Raw genomic sequence first — 23,648 nt, 5'->3', positions numbered from 1 at the left:
TATAAAAAAAAAGTGAAACTTTATCGGGTTTAATTCAGTTTAAATTGATAACAATTGAAAAGATGAAATTATCAACCAGTTTAGTGTTAATTTCTGTTGATAGATGGCCTTAGTCTCTATGTGATTAAGAGACAATTTAATTTGAGATTTGAAATTAATTAACAATCAGCAATCTATTTGTATTAATGATTTGAATTTAAATTTTGCTTCATTTCATTTCAATTAAATATTTAAATAGTAAATTATTGAAGGTAATTGAAGTTTTGAAAGGTCAATAGATTCAAATGAGATTAAATCAGTTGGAAACTTTTGACAATCAAATGTATCAATATGTAAGTTTTCAAGGATAATATGATTAGTTGATTGAATTCATTAACTAATCATGAAGAGAAAAGCTTTTTTTATTCAAATTTCCATGAAATCGCCGATGAATTAATAATGATTATTAAGAAAACGGAAAAGTTTTTTTTTCCTTATTATGATTCAAATGATTTTCTAAGTGTTCATTAGATGAAACAATTCCTAATGGATTTCTATGGTTTCATATTTGATCGAGAATCACAATTTTCGTTCAATTAACTTATTCTTATTCTAATTAAGTTGTTTGATTATCTTAAAAAAAAAATATTCTACTGAAACTTATTAATGTTCATGTATATTAGCATTCGTTTAATATTATTAAGTAAAAAGCATTTTCTTTATCCAGAATTGATCGGAACGCATGTGCATGAGTCTAATCTGAAGATGAGAAAAGTTCTGATGATCAGAATGAGAAATAAACTTGATCAACTTAACCATTCATTATAAAAGTTAAGTGAGAAAGAGATAAATTGTAATTGATTCTTAACGAGTCTTCGATATGTCCAAATGAAACTTGAACTCGATTTCTTATCATCTCGAAACTGAACAAAAATTATTCATTTCTACAAATGTTAAAGGTAAACAAATGAGAAACTCGATAAACTTTTATTTTCGTTCCTTAGCAATAAAACATTGAACATTTTTCGAATCAATTGTACAAATGTTTTATCGTCTCTTGAAATGTTTACAATGAATCTTTTACTATCGAGTTAAGTGTTGTTATTGTTTCTTTTTTTTTCTACAAATTCTAAATTGTGATAAGTATTTTCGAACAGTTCGAACAATGTTCAACTACGTTTGTGATAAGAAATTTTTTCCACTTTACTTGAGATTTTATTCCCTTCCAAATCAACTGGTACTCATTTTAATGATCACCAATCGATTGACCGTTACTCAAGGATTGTTTTCCTCGCCAACCTTGACCACACCATCACCATTGGTGACTGGAAATAAGATTGGGACAAAAGTATTGACCACAAGTCCATTGACAGTTTCAACAAGCACCAAAAAGCCAGTGAATACTTTGTCTCATCATTCTGGAGATTCAGATTCAAGACATTTACCCCGAGGCTGGTTTGGTGCAATTCCCGATGATGATGGTGGACAATTAAAGAGTAAAAATGACAATACCGGCGATGAAAGTGTTCAAATAGATCCTGAGGATAAGTTACATGGAAATAATTTGGAAGCCAATGTTCAATCTAATTCTGATGTTACCAAAGATTCACCGGTCTTATCGGTTCCCTTAAATTATCCCGATCAAGAACCAAGAATAGTTTCATCCCCTGGTGATTCAGGTGATTCGTTTAATGACATTTATCATGGATCATCAACATCTACTTTTCCTTCAATATTATCAGTTGTATCTTCATCAACCACTCCGATTTCATCAGCTCCATCATCAAGAATAACAACAACTCCACCATCATTATCAACTTTCACTCCATCATCACCCACTTCAACTGTCAACTTGCTTCCTCTAAACAATCAAAATATTCAAGTTACAAATAATTCTGACAATTCAGAGTCTACAATTAAGGAATCCATTGAAGATGAAATTAATCAAATTATCGATGAGGTAAAAAAGATGGAGGCTCAAGATGAAGTTGCTGGTGTTAGTGTGGGAGTTGATGAAGGAGGAAAAGGTTTACAGCCAAGTGAAAGAGGAGGAAACGGAAACAACAACAACAACAACAATAATCATGATAATCAGAAACATTATTGTGAATGTAAAAATGAGACAACTCATAGTTGGGATCGTATTGAAGTTACCTGTAGCTGTATCGGTGAAACAATCATCAGAATACCTGGAAATATGACAAAAGGAGTTGCCAAACTGTAAGTATTGGATTAGATTAACATATAAATTGTCCTTAACTGATTAATTTCCAGATAAATCAAAGTCCTCATTCATGGTCAAAGTGTCAACTTGATTGTTTATACTCACTGAAAGTCAAACAAATTGATGAAGATGTGAAAAAATTTGGGCTCCATGTCAACCCAAGTAAACATGATTTTGATTGAAAATTCTGTTTGTTTACCTTTTTCTTTCCATAGGTGATCAAACTTGGGTGAATATCGATATTTACAAAGGTTAACTGATTGTACGATAAAATATTCAGTGAAACATTCAACTTGGTATCTAATTTATCACCAAGAATTAGTAAAACAATTTGATTATTTATCATCGTAATCAAGTTTGATTTTTATTCATCTTCAACCATCCAATAAATTGATCATAATTAGAACTTGCATTCTTCATCAATATCATAGTATTCATTGGAAACTTAATATAATTCAGTTTCAGATGATGAAATATTATCGATAACCATGACAAAGGGAGAGGAAGTGAGAGAGAAAGATGAAGATTTTATCATCTAATCAGTTAGAAACTCATGAAAATTAATAGATATCAAGGGATTACTTTGAGTTAAATCTGCACTGAGTGTTGATTGTTGTGTTAATACGTTAACGATGATTATCTTGGCATCATCTTAATTGAATACTTGAAAATGTTCACAATTTGATATCAATCATGATTAACTTATCATGTATTCATTATCAGGGCTCATTACAACCTATTGAAAGTGCTGACCAAAAATATGAGATTATCATGAATATTATGAAACTCATGTGTTGATATTTTCAAATAATGAACTTTACTACAATTCAGATGATTTTCAGGGTGATAATCATGATGACGATGATAAAAAAATTGAATCTATTGTGATACTTAACTTTTTTTCTGAATTTTCGTAAGCTAAATTATATATCATCATAATCAGATGAAAGATGAATGTGTTGATGATTAAAGTAATATCTGAACATTTACAAAGTCGAAACTATTTTTTCCTTTAGTTTCTTCATGATGAAATATTCAGGGGATTCTCTTATTGCTGAATAAGATTATTGTTCAGTTGAAAAAAGAAACGGTGAAAAAAGATGAGAAAATATCATTTATTTTTCCCTCTAAGCAAAATTTCATTGTAAAGTGAATATTTCATTGAATTTCATGGTGAATTCAGATAACATCAGAACTGAGAAAATTATCCAAGTGAAACAGTAAAGATACACTTTTTTTTTGTTATCAACTAAATCTAATTTCAATCACTACGAGTCCTCAGTTCAATAGGAATTGCCTTTCTTTTCATTATTGATTATTATGGTTAATTGATTATAATTACAAGATTATCAAACAATAAGATTAGATTGATAATCTTTTCTTTTATTAACTTATATTAATCTTTAATCAATTTCCAGTTTTCTAATCTAAACCGTTGTTAAGATAAATCTTTTCAAACTAATCATTCAGCTAGATTATAAATGATGGTTTGTAATTGTATCACATTGATTGCAATCATTGATGTAAATTAAGTTAACCATACATCTCAATCTGAACAAGTAAACAAAAAAAAAGACTCAAATAAATTCATGATGGCTCAATTTGCATAACAATATTCAATCTCACCTCTTTCATGATGAAAGTTTCCTGATTACTTTCAAGAAATTGATTGTGATAGTAAAGTAGTAACATCACTTGGCTCAATGTTTATTCATTAGAAATTGTTACCTGGTTTTCAATATCTATCTCACAAACAATATGAAGAGAGATGATTAATATTTCACTATATCTCTCTCTCTCTCTCTCTCTCTCTCTCTCTCTCTCTTCCACACTCATTCACTTACATGCTAAGTAAATAGTAACTTTTTTATATCATTTTATGAGAAACTTTTATTGATACAACTGAGACTTTCTCATTATTTATATTGAAAGTCAAAAAGACACTCAGATTATGAGAGAGAGAGAGAGAGAAACAATCATGATCGTCTTATGAAATGAACTGAATTTTCCTCTCTCATGAAAATTTTCATAGAAATTTTTATCAACCTCATAGGTATCAAATTAGTCTCCACAGGTAATAATTTAGCTCATTTGAAAGCTATTTGTTTGATAGCCATAAGCAGGCAGACTGAATTGAAATGATTTCTCTTTGAATATAAAGTATTCAAAGATATTAATATTACATGGAAATCATTGAATTACTTACAATTAATTTAATTTCTTAAAATGTCAATATTTAATTGGCCGATTTTCTATTGCTTTTTACCTTCTTATACAATCTAAATACAAAGAAAGTAATCTGGTTATCAAATGATTGTTTGATTAGTTAATTGAATGTAAATGAATCGCTTGGACTTTCAAATGATGGATTGAGTTTTTTGGTCATCATCTTTCAAGGGTCAGCGAGAAAAAAATTGTATCACTTTTGATATTATTATCCTGTTAAATGCTACTGACACTCTTACATATATTATTATATATGATATTCTAGTATATTATGTCAACAAAATTCATGGTGAAATGCAAAAGTTCAGAGTTTATCTCAACTATGAAACTTATAGAAGACGAAAACTAAAAAAACACTGACCAGAATAAAGGTAAATAAAGTTTTCACTCCCTATTATTTGTTCAAGAAAATGATGATAATAGGAAGAAGAAAAAAAGTTTCCACCTTTGTTTGTCTAAGATAGATGAAACTTTTTCCAATAAGGTCCAATTTAGTATTGATATTATTCTGGTTCGAAAGAGAGAATCAAACTTAAGTCGAAGTTTTTTTCTGATTCTTTTCCTATGAAAATTAAGATGGTGGAAAAAAAAGAGATGAGATGAGCCGAGAAAAAGAGATAAAGAGAGAGGCTGAATTCGAATCTCAACTAGTAATGAGGATGAATAAAGAGAAAACTTCGAATTATTTTCTCTATTTCCTTTTTTATTTAGAATTGAGCTGAAAAAATAAAAATAAAACTAGAAAGCAAAGATTATCACGGAAAAGAAGATGATTTGACAACGAATAGAATTGAACAATCGTTATGATTGATAAAATAGGAAAACATTGAATGATCACTTTCGTTGCTTCCAAGGAACTAAAAGTTTTTATTTTCAATGCAAGTCTTTCAGAAGAAGATAGTAAGTATTAAAATAATTAATCTCATGGAAACAACATGAGATTAAATATTTTTCTTTCTCTCCAATGGTCATTCGCCTTCAATCAATATCTAAAGTGCTATAACTTTGTTTTGCTCGAATTTATAAAAACTATCGTACGATTACTCGTTCTTTTTTCCATTCATGTCTCTGGTGTTTCATTCCAAATTTCACCTTCCAAAAACATTCGACTTTATCTCTTGCTGAATTTCTAACATTGATTGGTACTATTAGACAATACACTTAATGAAATAGTCCGTTATCACTGATTCTATCCCTTGAGACAAATAATTCCTTGTTTCAATTTCAGGTAAAGATTCATTTGTTTTTCCTTTTAAAAAAAGTGGACAATCACCTAATGTGATCCTCTCAACCCTTGACCAAAAGATTACAACCCATGTAAACAAAGGAAACCCTGTTATCTCAACTATTACACTGAATCAATCAACAACAGCAATACGATATCAGTATACTAACAGTTAACATGTAATATTTACCTTGAAATACATGAAGGGGAAAATGTTTTAATAGGAATCGTTTACCAATAAGCTCTTGATTGTTAAGCTTTTTTTCGTTTTCCTTGGTTTTTAATATTGTAATCCGATTGTATTTACTGAATAGCGATTCCAATCAGGAAGAAAGAGAAAAAACAATAAAAGATCACCTTTGATTTGTGTTATCATTAGTTTCGGATATTGAATTGAAATAATACTTTCCCTGATTCTTAAGTGATAACTTGATTTTCTTTCATTCAATCTAATTTCTCATCACGAATTGCCGATCTATTCATTAATATATATTAACACTGAATCAACTAAAATAATTGAACTTTCTTTTCTCAATTGGATCATGTTTACATGATGATAAAAAATATCATCAAACGAGACTAATCTAGAGCGATAAAAATTGTAATAAAAACATAGAACTCTTCATGCATAGTTTTTAACAAAATTTCTTAAAGTTTGAGACCCTTAATTTAGATACTGAAATAGAAATCATTTTTTAACTGCTTAATTAATCGTGGATTCTACGAATCAATTCTTACATCAATCCATATTTAATTTTCCCATTTTAGGGTCGATCCGGTAGCTCGGTTTAATGTGATTTAATCTAAGCAAACTGATTTAAAGTTGATTAAAAAAACTGGTTTTTTGTTGTTTAATTCATTTACCTGTCCGGTGGATATAAAAAATGATTTTTTAAGAAGTCATGCGTAAGGGATAACAAAGGTAACATGTTGATTTACCTTTAATTGTGCTCATTAAGATAATTATTGAATTTGATTTTGTGTTTATTTTCAAACAATGGACGATTTTGTCCCTTCGTTTTTTGATGAAGACACGTTAGTTGAGGTACACGACCCTGTCTCTAAGCCTCACAGAGGTCGGAAAGCAGGTCAAAAAGTAGCAACTTCGAAATGAAGTATTGTAATTCTATCTCTTGGCTTATTTCAAGAGATTCAATGAATTGATCAAAACTTATTGTGAAGGGAAGCTCAACAATCGGTGAAAAATTTACCATGATGATGATGACAAATTAAACAAAAAATGAACAAAATTTACCGAAAAATAAACAAAAAACAATGAAATGACAATAATCCCAATTGTTTTGATTGAAAACAAACAATTAAAAAGCTATTTTTAGATTCTCATTGTTATCTATTGATTAACCGCTAGATTTCACTACCTTTAGTCGACTAAAAGAGTACTTCTTTTAATCAAGATTAATCTGAATTAATTCACATTAATTCAGTTAACTAGATTTAATCACATTAAACCGAGCTACCGGATCGACCCTTAGTTGTTTGTCACCAGATTTAATCATCAAACTAACATATCACTTTTATTATCTCTTTTGTGCTGTTTTCCAAACTTTTTATCTACGTCTTGATGTTCATATTGGTGTTGACATCTCGATTCCTTAAAAAGCAACGAGTGAACATTTTCCACAAGTATCGTCGAGGCCCTTAAGGTATTAGGTAAAATACCTAAGTGGAGTCTTTTGAAGCTTTGAAAGATCGAAAATCGTTGAACTGGTGCAAGATTCTAGCTATTGGGTGTTCACCGATAGTACTAAGAATCTCTATAATTTTAAAATTGTAAAACTAAGATGAAATGCCATGAGTATGAATGTGAAGGAATGTTATAAACAAATACTGTATTACATTGAACTCAAAAATAAAGTAATGTGCAATCATATTGATTCAACACGGTAGACCAATTGTATTGTATCAGAAGATTGATCAATAAGTTTTTAAGCTATTAATGAATTTTATGGTTAAATGTCATTCATTATTGCATTCATTTTGCATCATTAAACTTAGTACCGTATTATATAAACCCTTATGAATGCTTAAAAGTATCTTTTCAGTTTTTTATTTTTTATTTTGTTTCATTTTTTCACTATTACAGTAGAGCTTCACTTAAGTTTATATTTGTTTCGACGTCGCCATCTATTGTCACATTAGTTTTTGTCTATTAAAATTTAATCTCTAATCTTATTGGTCATTAGATTTGTAGCTTCAATTATCATTAATTTTAGGGAGCACTGAAAAAATTATCAACTTAACTGAAGCCTACTGTATAAGTTAAACTTTAACTGTTATAATGATAACCTCATAAAAGACTAATAATAGGCTGTACTTTGAGTTCAAAGGATCCTTTTTCAACATGAATTCTATTCAAAGACAGACACTAATTAGCCATCAACTGAACTTGAAATATCAAAAAAGTGATTCTGAAAATGGGAAGGGTGAACCAAGATGAAGTTTAATTGTGCCAAAGCGTACACACATCTAAATACTAAGTAACCAGCATTTGCCGTGCCAAATTCATTTTGTGATCACCGTGGTTTCAAGTTTCACCCTGATTTTGCCTGAATTCGATTCATCAAGAAATCTTTTTGTGGGATTTATCAATTGTACTTGGATTCAGATCAATACATACCAGGTTAAACTGGAATCATGCATTCATAATATACCTGAAAGGAAAAGCAACGATAACTTGCACACATCTTTCAAATTCATCAAGAATAAGTGAAGTTCAATCTTAAATTTCCACAATATCAAATTCAACATTTAATCTAGCTAGTTAGCACTACTAGATTTCTAAAAATATTTAATTAAATAGTATGATGGTAATGTCTCTATTCATTGCTTGTAGTAATAATTACAATGTAAATCATAAGACAAATGTCACTGAGTAGGAAGAAGGGAAAGTCCATTCTTATTGGCTGAAAAAGTTTTGAAAATCATGAAGATAATGAGAATGAGTGGGAATTTTTTGATGTATTTCAGAATTGAAGATTAAAATGTTTTTTCCTCATAAAACTTTGAAATGATATTTTGACATTTTAATTTGACATATTAACAATATAAATGTGACAGAAATGTCTTAATTTACTTAAAATTCATTTTTATGCTGTTCATGAGCTAGATTTTTATTTTCATGACTATTATTATGAATTTTGAATTTTCACTTTTACACATTGCTATCGTGAAACTCAGATCAATAGGTATAATTTAGTTATGACTCTGTAATAGCATGAATGATTAACTCATTGAGTAGCTGTCAAAGTTTATCATCCACAATCAGATTGTTATCATGATAACAATAAAATCCCCATGAATAACCAAGAAAGGAAAAAAAGATTTAGCAAGAAGATAGTTGATGATGAGATCATGATGGACATGATACGATCTGAATACTTTATATATATTCATGTATTACACATTAATCTAATGTGAACAATATGTAAACATGTTCAGTATTCATTCCAGATTCTGTGAAAATTTACGTTGAGAGTAACTTTTTTTTCTTACTTATCAATACTTCAAAGTGTTGAACTTTTTCCCCTTACTCAAATCATATTTTCAGGGTGAAATATTGTTCAAGAATCTTGAAAAAAAGAGATATTTGATACTTTCAAGGACTAAAATTGTAACCACCAAATATTTGAACTCAATGATCAGTATCATCATGATAATCAAAAATATTACACCTTAGGATTGTCAATTAATACCAAAGTATCAACATTTTCATGATGTAATACAAATAATATATCACTAAACGGACGCAAGAGAAAAGTTTTTTTTTCCTGATGTAACATTATTTCTCAATGATAACATTCATCAGAAATGATAATATACCCTGAGGGTGAACAACATTTACTCGATAGATGATTAATTCTAACTTAAATATCTCTTTCTCACTTTCAAATCTTCTCAGAAATTATTCACCATCATGAGCCTAGAAAGATTAACGATAGTTTTCATGTAAATTAATCAATTTACGTATTAAACCTTGAGATTAATCAATTCAATCTTCAATATTTATTATTATTAATAATAATTTGATAGCAACATTGACTCGTTCTGCTAATATCCTTATTATTTTATCAACTGTTTTCATATACTTTGCAATTATGATGAGAGCCAATAATTGCATTAGAAAATTTTATCATGATATAAGATTCAGTTGACAAGAGTTTTTAATCAGCATTAACATTATATGATAATAATTACTAATGATTTTGGTATTTATAGATACTCGACTTGGGACTTATGTAATTACATAACGTTTGCATCGATTTGGTTGATTCAAAGGTGGAAAATAATATTGAACGAGTTTCATATTTCCATTAGAACTTTTTTCTCCCCAATTACTTTGATCAATGTTCATCAAGCAAAGTGAAGTTGAGATTTGAAAAGAAACAAAGTGGATATTATTCATCAAAAGAAACTGAACCAAATTCGAAGCTTGAGATTCATGTAATATATGGTAAAGTAAAGACACAATTTCGTCATATTTACATTGTACAAACATTATAATAAAATCGGATAAAGTTTGATGGACTAAATTTAACTCATAAAAGTTACCAAGTAAATGATTTTATTGTTTCATGAGACTTTCATCTGGCATTTATAATCTCATCTAGGGAATTGGAACAATAAAAAAAAAGGTAAAAATAAAGGAGAAACTCTGAGAATATAATTCAAACTTGGTAGACATGAATTCTATCATTAACTTTGTGAACGTATCACAACTTAACGAAATTCAATCAATCATCGGATGAGAAATCGACGAAACAATTTTATCTTCCTTCACAAAAACAAAATTACCTTTTATCAGTAAGGAAAAAGTATTATGTTGGTTATTTATTATTATTTAATTTTCCATCATGGAATCTTCATCGTCACCTTATCCCTCATATTCATAACAAGAAGATAGAGAGGAATAAGAAATCTACAGAAAAAATATGAGAACTCAACGTGAGCCACAAAACTGAGCTCAGAACTTCAATAACTACATAGTACATGAAATGTATAACATGATCATATTATGCTCGCATTATTATTATAATATTATTCTGAAAAAAAAGAAGAAGAAAGTTCTAGTAACTTGATTCGAGAGATGAAGGTAAAAATAATTATTTCAAGCTACAGGAGGACGAACGTGGAGTCAAGATTATTAATGAAAAATTGAGCAGATGAAACGAGGGAGAAAAAAATTCTCATCTTCTCCCTTTTCCTTTGATCTTCCTTTGATCAGGATTTCATGTCATTTTGATGATAAGAAATCCTATCGAGATTGAAATAATCATAATAATCATTTCCTGATTAGTTGTGACATTAAAAAAAAGAGAGAGGATGAAGAAGAGGGAAGATGATGAACAATGACACAAAGAGCATTAATTCCTGATACATGAAGAGTAGTAAAAGGGAAAAGGTTAAATTATCTCAGGAAAGAGGAGATATTCCGATGATGAACAAAAAACTCTCAACAATTAACGTAGATAATCAAATTTTATACAACAATTAATCTCAACTGTCAATAGTTACTTTAGTAACAAACAGTTTAATTGTCCATTGTAATTATAATGTTGTCTTAAGCTGTAACTCAATGATGAATATTTAACACTTATTATTATCAATGAATGAAATGATAATCACAAGTCTCAAGTGTCTGATCTAGTTTAAACTCAGTCTAGAATTACAATTATCAGTGTTGATTATGTACAGAATTTTTTTTTATCAGATTTTCGTTTTCAGTTTAATTTATAATTGTGTTTATCGAAGTGTTTACATTGAGATTAGTTCTGTATGTTGATATGTTTACATTCATCCATTTCATAAACTCTGATTGTTGCCCAAAGGGCTGAGAAAAAGTCGACAAATAAAGTTCAGGGTAAATTCCCAAAATAACAACTTAACAATATCATAATGTTTACCATGAAAATATTATTCTGGTGAAAATCAGGACAAGATTAAAGTTTCGCGAGTGAATTTCAATTTGTGTGTGTAAACATATTATCGTAAAATCAATTTCGCCAATATTACAGTTATCGATACTATTAAATTGACAGAATTTAATTCATATTTTTCATCATAAATGTTAGCTGAAAGTTCAATGAGATTGAATAATTTGACTATTGAAATACTTTCGTCTTGTATGAATATTATTTAAGTTGAATTTTTGAGTTCATCAGATAAGAGTAATGAGTTTCTAATGAACATCTATTAGTTGATTAAGGAACATGATCCCTATCGAATATCAAAACTCACGAATAAGAATCAGAAAGTCAACTCCTTCTCATTTTTCTTCTTCATGCTTAAGGATTCTCATCATCATCTTATTCTTTTTCTTCTTTCTTTTCTCTTCAATTTTATCATCAGAGTTATCAGAAGTCTCTGTTTCTCATATTCTCTTGAACTTCCACCATGTTCTTGTCATTTCTCCTTTTCGATCTCATCATGACTTTATCGGTATCATCCTCTTATACCACAACAAAGGTATAAGATTGATATTTCTGACAAAATAGTAATGACCCTGTCATGGTAAATGATTGTTTGTCATTTAAGGAAAAATAGACACCCTGAGACCAGAGAAGCGAATCTTGAATAATCAGGACACAATTTAACACGAGATTAAAATATTAGCATCTATCTATTAGTAAAATATAAATGACTTCCTCGATTGACCAGAACTCATTTACTCTTATGTTATATTTTATGTTCACTTGAAAATGTCTTGAAGTTCATTTGAAAAGGTATTCAAATTGATTTATAAACATTAAACTTGAGCTGATTGATGAACCAAATTTGCACTGAATAAAGTTTCTAAGGATTTATCATTTGTTTCGAGACTAGAAAAAAGCACTGAAATTGCTTACATTTTTCTCTCTCAATGGAAATAGAAAAAAATATTATATGGGAAATTCTGGTAAACCAAAAAAAAAATCAGAACTTTACAGTTATTCTTTGATCGTTATCGAATTATTTATTTTTATTTTTATTTTTCTTCAACAGTTTCTGTGGCTTGTAAGAGAATCGGATAATGTGAAAAGTGATCATGTTGAATGAAAACATGATCACTTGATGGTGAGAATAGATTTTGGAATTTTATCATTCGATGGAGAAAAATTGATGAAGATGCCAAAGATTAAGAAAGATGAGAAATGGAAACATTATCCTGGTGATAATCCTGAAAATTGCAAGAGAACTCAGTTAATTCATTTATTCAGTTGAAAATGGATTGAAAGATATTCTTTTGAGAGAAAAAAAATCTCTGCACCAAAATAGTAATTATGAATTTGAATGCTCGAAGTAAACAGCTGACATTATGCTCTGTATTGAAACTTTGATATTCTCTTTTCATTTTTTTCTTTCTTTCCTATTATCATCATTAGAATTCCAAGAATTGATGTTGAACATGAAGGAAAAAAAGGATTTTCAAAGTTCTGATCCGTTATCTTGCCCATTGAGTTTATTTCACTTGCTGGTGACATTTTAAGGTTATTACAGAATTTGTTAAATTGTTTCAATTAATTATAATGATAAATAGCATCAATTATTTATTTTCTTGTACGAAAAATATTATCATCATCTAAATAATTATATTCATTATTATTATCATGCATGATAAGAATGAAATTCAACTTTTTTCCCTCTTCCATCTGAAGCCTATTAAAGATTTTATGAAACACTTTTTTTAATCATTATCTGAATATTGAACATTTAGGATAAACGTAGATGAATATTACATTATGGTAATAATAATTTTCCAATGATCAATCAATCATGATTAATCTGTTAATGTTGAACAGGAATAACTTGAGGATATGAATTAGCTAAATGGGTGAATGGGTTAGGAATGATAATCAGAATGGTTATTCAAACTAATCAGAAAAAGAAGAAGAAAAAAACTAAAAGAAAAACTTTTTCGCTCGTTTTTCTTTAAACTAAAGAGAGAAAAAAGAAAGAAAGAAAGAAAGAGAGCAAGAAAGAGGATGGATGATGAGTGAGAAAAAAAAAATGAGATTTGAATAATTAGATGATAAAGTTGCTCCATGTTAATCATTGCCATTCCAAGAGTTACTCAGCCATTGAATGATGAAGATGAAGGTGTTTTTGAGAGGTAGATTGTGATCTCATCTCATGATGATCAAGAATCAGCAACATGATTCCTAAGCTTCACTCGATAAAAGAATAGTAAATCTCTCTCTCTCTCTCTCTCTCTCTCTCTCTTTCTTTCTTTCTTTCTTTCTTTCTTTCTTCTTTCTTTCTTTCTTCTTTCTTTCTTTCTCTTCCTCTTCCTTTTTCTCAATGTTCTAGACATTCTTACCTTGTGATCAGTTTCGTGTAGGTATCAAAATTTTTTTCGAATTTGTTATCATAAAAGATAAACATAACCCTCCTTGATAATATCATAAGCTCACTAAGCTCAGTGACAATATCAAGACTCACAAAAAAAAGATTGATGAGAAGATGAGATGAAGAGATGAAGAGTAGGAGAGGCGTGAATCTTGAAAATAGTTGTTCACTTTTTCATCTTCATCTTTGTGGACAAAATCAAGAGATGAATCAGAAAAAAAATCTCTCACTTTCTATGGACATTTTCATTTTGATAAACATGAATCAAAATATCATTCTAGTTGATTGATGATTAATGTTCATAACTTTCATTTTCACACTCTCTCAATGATTATCCTTATTGTTTTACCATTGATCATCATTCAGATGATGTTAATCATATAATTATTATTGAATTACAGTTTTATTGTAAGAATAATATTATCTTGTTGATACAGTTCAAGACTATAAATATTACAGATAAAATATCAACAGGTTACTATTGATAAATGATTTTATTCATACAAAAGCTCAACGAGTTTTCATCTTCAATTCTGATTTTGAGACAGAGTAAATGTTACAAAATCCATGTCAGATAGATTCACCTTGAAACTCATGAATTGAATGGAGATTGCATAACTTTACCTAATGTTATTCAATTGAATTAACTTTTTCTTCATGCAAAAATGACCATGAGAGTGAAAAGCAGCCACTTAGTGATAAATCCGATCAGAATATGTTCATTATTTTCCGAGTAAATATGAGTCCTTTTTCCTATCGAATCTGAAAAATATTTTGAACTCCATTCCTTGAATACTCCGATTACATGTTATGACAGATAAGATTTACCTCTTAACTTCACTCCTACGAAATTCATATGATATTTTTTTTTCGTATAATTCTTGCACTATAATCTATTATTGTAAGAATATAAATTCAAGAATTTGAAACTTTTTGATTGAACAGAAAAATCTGAGTAGAGGATAATTTCAATATCGATTGACACTATAACTCTTGGTCAATTAGTTAAAAGTTTCAATTCAATTAATTATGAATATGTAGAGAGACTTTGAAATCCCTAACGAATACCAAAAAGCTTTGAATATTTTAATTGATAAATCAGAGGATAAAAAATTATCTTTCAAAAAGCTTTTTCATCATCAACCTGAATCGCAAACATCCTAACCCTTTCGCCAGAATCTACAAGCATTTTCAATCTATTTTTTTACATCTCATGTCCATCTATCTAATTATTTACATGAATAACATGAATTTCTTCATGGTATTAATTTTCCATTCCAAATTCTTTACCTGGTTAATCATAATAACTCATTTGATTATCAACATTAGCTAAGAGTATCTGATAGAAGTGATAGAAAAGTAGGAGAAAACTTTTCCTTTCTGAAAATTTCCTTCTTAATATTAGATGAGAATGGAGAGTAAAAATGTTTCAAATTAATAAAATGGATTATCAGGATTAATAGAATACAATAAAAGAGCATTTAATTAATTTTCTTTTGCTCAGTCGGATTAGTGAATTTAATTTTCATCTATCGATGATTAAAAGGGAAACTTTTATCCTTTTCGACTGACGTTTCATTTATCACGAAGAATCAGTTTAATTGATTAGATTTGATTCTAAATAGTAACAATACTGTTTATGATTATAATTGTTGCCACCGGAACTTTGCAAGATAATCTCTATTCATCATTCTTATCATCATTAACTATAGTCATGAAAAGATCATGGTGATAAAGATTCGTTGATGGACATTATCATGGAAACTCATTTCTTGGAAACAGAATCTTACAATCGACATATTAAAAGAAAAGAGAGAGAGAGAGAGAGAGAGAGAGATGGAAAAGCTGAACAGAAGAATGATGAAAGTTCTGTAGATTGTTTTTTCTTATTCGATCTATTCTTGGATATTCTGTTCTATTGTCCTCTCTTCCACTTTAACACGAATACTTGGAACTTTTTTTTTCTTCTCTATCTCTACGAATGAAAGTATGATGACAAATCTTTTCTCCATATTATAATGATAATCTTTTTCCTTTTTATTATCAATGTGTTCACTTAATTATTCAAAGTTCCTTTTACCATTATAATGATTACTATCGTTTTAAGTTCCGTTTCCTGATAAACTCTGAGTTGATTTGAGTTTTCATAGAGTAAATTTGATGAAAATTCATTCCTTTTTCTTTCCTAACAATGGATCAAGATATTTCCGTATTGGGCACTGGAAGTAGCAAACCATAAATAAAGCAAGCTTAGATAATACATTCTGATAGAACAAAAAAAAATCTTTATGATCCTGGAACAGAAAAGATCTGAACCATGTTAGAATCATGGTAACGAATCAGGGCCATTTGAAACGTTAGTCAGATTGTCAGCTGAGCCCAAATTCAGGCTGAATACATCCAAAAAAAGGTAATAATGACTTGGGTGAGGTCGGTGTCTCTGTCGGTGAAGTTAAATTTTATTCTTTACACAAATAATTGATAATTTTCCTTTTATAATAATCGCCGAGTCGATTTTCATGGACAGTCAACTATCGAGTTGGAATTGATTTTGTCATTATCAAAAGCATAGTAGTTTTATTGAGAAAGGTGAATGTTATTGAACCAGATGAGCTGATGAGATGATGAGACAATCTTACAAGAGTAACCAAGTGACTTTTTGATTCATGGGAATATTTCAACTAACCCTGGTAACCATGAGATTTAAATCTCGTTGGCTGGTATTAAAATTTGCCTATTGTGATATTTGTATCTTTGACGTTGATAAGGATAACACTTATCTGGAACTTTCATCAAATATATTTCTTTTATTCAACGTATCAAGATTCTTATTTGATCTTTTTTTTTCTTTCCTCATTTGGTCCGATTTACTTGTTTAACCTTTGACAGGTCAATGCTATCAACAGGAATTCGCGTGATAACAGCAAATGCCTTTCAAATGTATTCGACTTCACTTCAAGATTTGTAAGTTCCAAGTGTCAATTTTCAGTTTCAAAATTCAGGATTATGAATTGCATGAAGAGCATGATAACTCAACCTTTTACATAATGTTAATCTTGAGCACAAAATTTTGCAGCTAAAACACCACAAAGTGACTTTGATGATACTTTTTGATGAATAGTCTAACTGATCGGAACCTTAAGTATATAATTGAACAGTTCAATCAAGTTTCATTTCGATCGAGTTCTAAATTTGAATATTGATCATTTAAATGAGTTGCTGATTCTAAGCTTGTAATGTTAATATTTAAGCTCATCATGAAGAGGAGATTTAAATTGATTTATTATCAAATTTAGCGGATTAAAACTATTGAACTTTTCAAGTTATTAGTAGGAACTATAATTCGTGGCTAGGATATTATCATGGTGATTATTATCATCAAACTAATGAATTAGAATAAAAGTCAACCTATTTAATACTAAAGAAGGAAAAGTTATCAATTATTAAGCGTCAAAAATGATTGAATATCAATGAGAAGTGAGAAAATTCTCAGAATTCAGAGAAAGAATAATAATTCAATCGGTTGACATGCTGATTGTTGCTATAATTTAACAGTTAGTTACTGTTGACATTAATGTTAATAGTTCAATTATGAGATAAATTGATCATAAAAGAAAATGAATTAATCTTTTTTTACATACTCATGTATTCATGTTGTTCATTTCATTGAGCACACACTCAATTCTATCCGGAAGAAGACGATGTTTTATTCAAGGTTCTCTCTCGTATTTCATCAACTCCCTCATTGTCAACTACAAATGTGCTTAACATTGTCATTAGATGACAATGGAATCAATTGTTATCCTAATAATGTTTATAAAAAACTAACCTTCGAATAAATGAAAGAAAAACTTTGAGCAAAGAAATTATACTTTCGAGCATGTAAATTTCTTCTAACCATTTTCGTCAAAGTTTCGATTCAAAAAATGAAAGTTCTATTCTTATTTTTTTCCACCTCATTATTAATCACTAATTCTGGATATCATTTATTTGTTCTCTCTCTCTCTCTCTCTCTCTTAGATATTTTGAATCTAACAAGAAACTTGAACGAATTGAGCCTGAAGCTTTCAAGAACCTTCATCTACTTAGAACAGTGTAAGTAATCAACTAATTGCGAACTTTTTATGCACCAAAATATCGATCAATTAATATTGGAACGATTGAGAATGAAGCACAAATATAAGGGCGAAAAAAATGAAACTCTATTCGCACTTGTATTCGATTAAACATCAACTGTAGTGTATCACTATAACTATTGACTTAAAATATCAGTTTACTTAATTTAGCGACAATTTATTACTTTTTTCGTTTCATCTTCAGGTACATAAAACAAGCGCCTTTGTTGAGATTCATTCCAGAAGGAGTTTTCTATGGAAATTTCCCCAAATTCAGGGTTCTGTAAGTATACGAACTATGGTTAGTTGCTATTCGACCGTTAAATATGAGATTCAACAATTGTTGCGATTGTCTTTTTCAAAGGAAAATTATACATTCTGGTTTAGAGGTTTTACCATCCATGACACATTTCGTAACCAAAGGAATCATCTCAATATTGTTAGTATTTTTTTCATCATTTTCGCCTCAAAATAAGCCATCTCATGTTATCTTTTAACTCCGTGTAGAGATTTTGACAGCAATCGACTGAAAAATATAACAATTGCTTCAATCAAAGTTAAGGCTAGTTCGATGTAAGTAATCAAACAATTTGTTCAAATCATATTTCGTCAAAAACACTAAGTAACTTCTAACAATTAACTTATGTTCTCAGGATCCTTGATTACAATCAAATTGAACGAGTTCATAGTTTAGCTTTCGCTGGATCTCACATAGCAAAATTGTAAGTTTTTTTCTGTACAAATTTTAATTTAATAAATAATTTAAACTAAAAGCTTTTTGTAATTTTAAATAGAAGCCTAAAAGGTAATCGAAAACTGGTTGAAATAGACGACGAAGCTTTCGTTGGACTGAAAAACTTAGGGAAATTGTAAGTATCACCACAGAGTTTTACTGTTAATCGTGATATTAATAACGAAAATTACTCTTGCATGATGAATAATAATAATATCTTCAATTCAGAGACTTGTCTGAAACAAGTATAACTCGTTTACCTACAAAAGGATTAGAGGAAGTGGAAGTTATCAAAATCGTAGATACATTTACACTTAAAGTATTTCCATCGGTTTTTAATTTCAAGAATCTGAAAGAAGCTCAGCTCACTTATCCATATCATTGTTGTGCATTCAAATTCCCTGCCACTCATGATCCAAAAGAATTTGCCTCAAGAGCCTACGAAGGACGAAGGTAATATTCAATTTTCTCATCCTAATTTGACAATTATATTCTTAACAATTTCTCCAATATCAATATTATCAAATTGCCTGAAGCAATTTGATAATATTCCAAGTATAAACTAATAATTGTGACAGTTACATTGTACTAATATTGTTCTCATCAATTCTCAATTTTTAACGCTTATTTATCAGATATTGTCGCCAAGGGGCAAGTAACAATAAGATTTCACCAGGGAATATAAAATTATCACCATTAGTGACTACATTGTCTCCACCGTCATTGGACTTTGATAGTCATTACCATCCTAATCCTAATCCTAATCATCTGAGTCAATATTTACACCAAAAGGTAAACAGTTATGAAACAATTAGTGACAATCAATTTGAACACCAAAAGCATAAAGTTAATCACAGGGATAACAAAAATCCGTATCCATATAACCATGATCACTATCAATCAAACCAGGTAACCTTATTATTAATTCATTTCAATGAATAATTTTCTCTCAATTGTCTCAAGATTCATTTTTTTTTCTTCAAATTCTCATGTTCATTTAGTATCCAACATTTCATCATGTGCCTCAATCTGATCAGAATGCTCCCTATTGGCAGTATATTGGTGATAGAATTACACATTTCACTCGACGATTAAATTCATTTCTAAGTGATTACAGTTTTATCGAATCAATGAATTCCCTTGATCCTATTGATTCCTCGTCTCATTTAAACTCCTTAACAACTCCTCATCACTCTAAAATATCATCATCACCATTATCATCTTCATCTTTTGATTCTCCTTCAGTTGCTCTAGGTGATGATAATGAGCACCCTGAGTATTATACTAACGATAATAATAATGACAATCCAATAAGAGTTAACTCTGATCAGACCAATTGGTTTAACATTTCACCATTTTCCTACCAAAGTAACGGTTTCTTATCATCACCATCATCAACAACAACAAGACCAACATCATCTTTACACTTTTCTACTCCCTCATCATTTGGTGAATTTATTACCTCCCAGACAAATTCCTTTGATTCAAATATTTTTGGTAAAATTATCGCTAATCCATCCGATTCTGTGAAAAATTCATCTTCACTTGATATACTTGAAGATGCTCTCAATCCCAATCCCGGATTTGGTCAAGTTCAACCTCCTATTCTTGAACTTTCACCATCATTGGTACCACATTCAATAGATAAATCTAAACATGGAGATGATGAAGATATCCTTGGACAATTTCATCCAACAACGGCTTCAGTAATACCACCAATTCATGTAAGTAAATCTAATGATCAACTCAATACTATTCTGATATTTATTATATAATCTAATATATCATCTTAAATTCAACTTTTATATACCTTTAGGCTCTTTGTGGTGAATATGCTCAAATTTTTCGTGATATAAAATGTTCACCAGAACCTGATGCATTTAACCCATGTGAGGATGTCATGGGCAATCTACCTCTTCGTATTGCCGATTGGATTATCTCGGTAGCTGCAGTTCTCGGTAATTTAGCAGTTATGATCGTACTCATGTCAGGTCGTTTTACAATGTCCGTCTCAAAGTTTCTCATGTGTAACTTGGCTTTCGCTGATTTTTGTATGGGTGTTTATCTTTTAATCATTGCTGTAATCGATCTACACACAATCGGTGTTTACTTTAATTACGCCATCGATTGGCAACACGGTCTAGGCTGTAAAATAACGGGATTCATAACGGTATTTGCAAGTGAATTATCAATCATTACCTTAACTGTAATTACCCTTGAACGTTGGTATGCAATTACTTACGCTATTCATTTAAATCGCCGACTTAAACTTGGCCTTGCAGTTAAAGTAATGATCGGTGGGTGGATATATGCAATCATCATGGCATCACTTCCCCTGTTTGGTGTTTCCGGTTATTCAAAGACTTCAATATGTCTCCCAATGGAAAACAAAGATATCGTTGACATTGTCTATCTAACCTTATTATTGACAATCAATGCTCTTGCCTTTGTGCTTATATCTGCATGCTATGGAAAGGTAATTATTATCATCACCAATGAATGAATAACAACCTCACCAGAACTTTTGAAAATAACATTGATGAGCTTTAAATTTGTGTTTTTATCTTTTCTGTTTCCGCTTTTACCCGAAAGATGTATCTTGCAATTGTATCACAAAGATCACGAATTGCCACAAGTGATAAAACTGTGGCCAAGCGAATGGCCTTACTCGTGTTCACTGATTTCGCCTGTTGGGCTCCTATCGCTTTCTTTGGACTGACCGCTGTGGCTGGTTATCCATTGATTAATCTGACCAATTCAAAGATATTATTAGTTTTCTTTTATCCTCTCAACTCATGTGCTAATCCTTTTCTTTATGCAATTTTAACCAAACAATATCGACGAGATTTTTTCATCCTCGCCTCACGTTATGGTTTTTGTACTAAAAAAGCAGCTCGATACAAGGGAACCTCAGCTAATTGTAAACACCACCGAAAACCATCAATTAAATCAAGAAAAGGTGATCATTCTTATATAAGATAAATATACAATATAAAAAGAAAATTTCTCATAAATAATAATATCCTCATTCTCGAAGAGTCAGGAAATAGATTTCTATCTCTTTCAGTAGACTGAGAATATTTGTTTACTATCACAATTATCGATTTTCTTTGTGATTTATTTTATTTTATTTTCTTCTTTCACAACTCAGGAATTCCTAAATGTGGTCAGGTAATTTATGATCCTCGTAATGATCGTTACAGTCGATATCGAAGTAGAAATTGTGTCCATCAAAATTGTTCCTCGGAAGAAAATTCTGGCCGTTCAGTGATCTATTCAGCGATTGACTTTTATCCTGATTCCTCAGTTTCCGGTGATTCGTCTCATGAAATATTGAAAATGGGACATTTTATTTGTGATCATCATCATACATGTTCACATAATAAAAAGAAACATAAAAAATGTCAGAATCACTATCCGGTAAGATATTTTTGTATCTCTTTAAATCTGATCATCATCAGAGTTAATTGTTGTGTTGATTAGTTAAGGTAATACTTTTCTTACTAAATCTTTTGATTAAATCTCGTCACTGTGACTGATTGTTTGCAATTGGAAGCAAAAACTAATTAGACTAGAGGCAATATGATTAACTAAATCAGTCAATCAGTTTTGTTGCATGTTAATTACAACTGGATAACTTAATTACTCAATAAGATTATCTAACAAGTTATAACAATTTACAGAAAATAATAGTCAAAGAGTTGATTAACCTTTCGGGAATTGTGATAATCTTTTATCCAATTAACTTGATTGTTTTCCTTTCCTTTCCTTTTCTTTTCTCATTATTATATTTAGCAAATTTATTCTGATGATGAAAGTAACTCATCAATATCGGCTAATAAGAAAAGTCCATTGGTCATTCGAAATGGTAAAGAGCTTCGTCGATTACCAAGTTGTGAACGTGATGAGATATTGAAAAAAGTTATTACCGAAGGTCAAACAAATCCAAGTCGAACTGTTTGCTCGGGAATTTGGACAACTTCGACTTCTTGTTCATCAATCCATAAATCGCATAAAAATTGCACCTCATGGATTCAGCGTGATAGCTCATCGGGAGAAAAAAGTAGCGGCGGCGGCGGCGGCGGTGGAAATTCAAACAACACCAATGGTACAAATAATGGAGCCGATGCAATTCAGACAACAACAGCTATCGACTCAGATACTAAATCAACTTGCTGTAAACACTGTAAACAAATTACAATTGAAAACGGTAGTTACATAATTAGCAGCCATTCAAATAGCGCTGCCGATGATACAGAAATTTAAAATCAATCAAAATCCATTCCAACAATCAATTGGAATAAACAAAAACAATAACAATCCAATTAATAGAAATGCAAATTGTATCTTTTAATTTGGTATTTAACTTGAAGTGTAAATTTAACAATTAATTTAATATTGTGTTCCAATAATAATAATAATAATAATAATAATAACAGTCAACAATGTTTTTCCATCATTAATAATAATTTTATCGCAATTATGTCGTCGTTTATGGTAATGATAAATATGAAATGAAACTTTGTCTTAATTTGTTTGTTTACTTTTACAACAATTAACCGATTTCGAGGTAAATTTCAATTTCTTTGCATAATTTTTTGTTTTGTTTTGGTGTTTTCTGCATTTACTATTGTTGAGGTGCTTGAAAAAAGGTAAGAAATAGTTTTTTTATTGTCATTTGTTATCCAATTTGGTTAATCAATTGTTTACCAAATGATCACCGATGAAAACTTGGTGTTAAATCAATCGATTAAACTTATACTCGATTCCGAGGAGGTGTTGGTGTTGTCAATAATGATCTTT

The 23,648-nt window shown here is 29.9% G+C and overlaps 1 protein-coding gene across 1 annotated transcript; it reads left to right on the top strand.

The window, feature by feature from the left end:
* Nucleotides 1-773: 773 nt before the first annotated feature.
* Nucleotides 774-23,323, top strand: LOC128395824 (uncharacterized). The gene is made up of 15 exons (XM_053356306.1): nt 774-2,199; nt 16,887-16,961; nt 18,018-18,092; nt 18,318-18,395; nt 18,477-18,551; nt 18,620-18,685; nt 18,766-18,834; nt 18,907-18,981; nt 19,074-19,298; nt 19,481-19,754; nt 19,847-20,569; nt 20,662-21,321; nt 21,438-21,804; nt 21,997-22,265; nt 22,641-23,323. Exons 1-15 carry the CDS (start codon nt 1,145-1,147, stop codon nt 23,109-23,111), a joined length of 4,557 nt encoding a protein of 1,518 aa, XP_053212281.1. The 5' UTR covers nt 774-1,144; the 3' UTR covers nt 23,112-23,323.
* Nucleotides 23,324-23,648: the final 325 nt, after the last annotated feature.

The sequence above is a fragment of the Panonychus citri genome, unplaced genomic scaffold (genome assembly GCF_014898815.1).
Source record: "Panonychus citri isolate SS breed McGregor unplaced genomic scaffold, ASM1489881v1 Contig00141, whole genome shotgun sequence".
NCBI classification, from domain to species: domain Eukaryota; kingdom Metazoa; phylum Arthropoda; class Arachnida; order Trombidiformes; family Tetranychidae; genus Panonychus; species Panonychus citri.
This window is presented reverse-complemented; position numbering and strand designations above follow the sequence as displayed.

What these genes read in the sequence shown, in the direction of transcription:
- LOC128395824 (XM_053356306.1), top strand. Translation starts at nt 1,145, where the DNA reads ATGTTCAACTACGTTTGTGATAAGAAATTTTTTCCACTTTACTTGAGA. An exon ending in TCGACTTCACTTCAAGATTT is followed by an intron (nt 16,962 to 18,017) that starts GTAAGTTCCAAG and finishes TCTCTCTCTTAG; the next exon opens with ATATTTTGAATCTAACAAGA. An exon ending in AGAGCCTACGAAGGACGAAG is followed by an intron (nt 19,299 to 19,480) that starts GTAATATTCAAT and finishes CTTATTTATCAG; the next exon opens with ATATTGTCGCCAAGGGGCAA.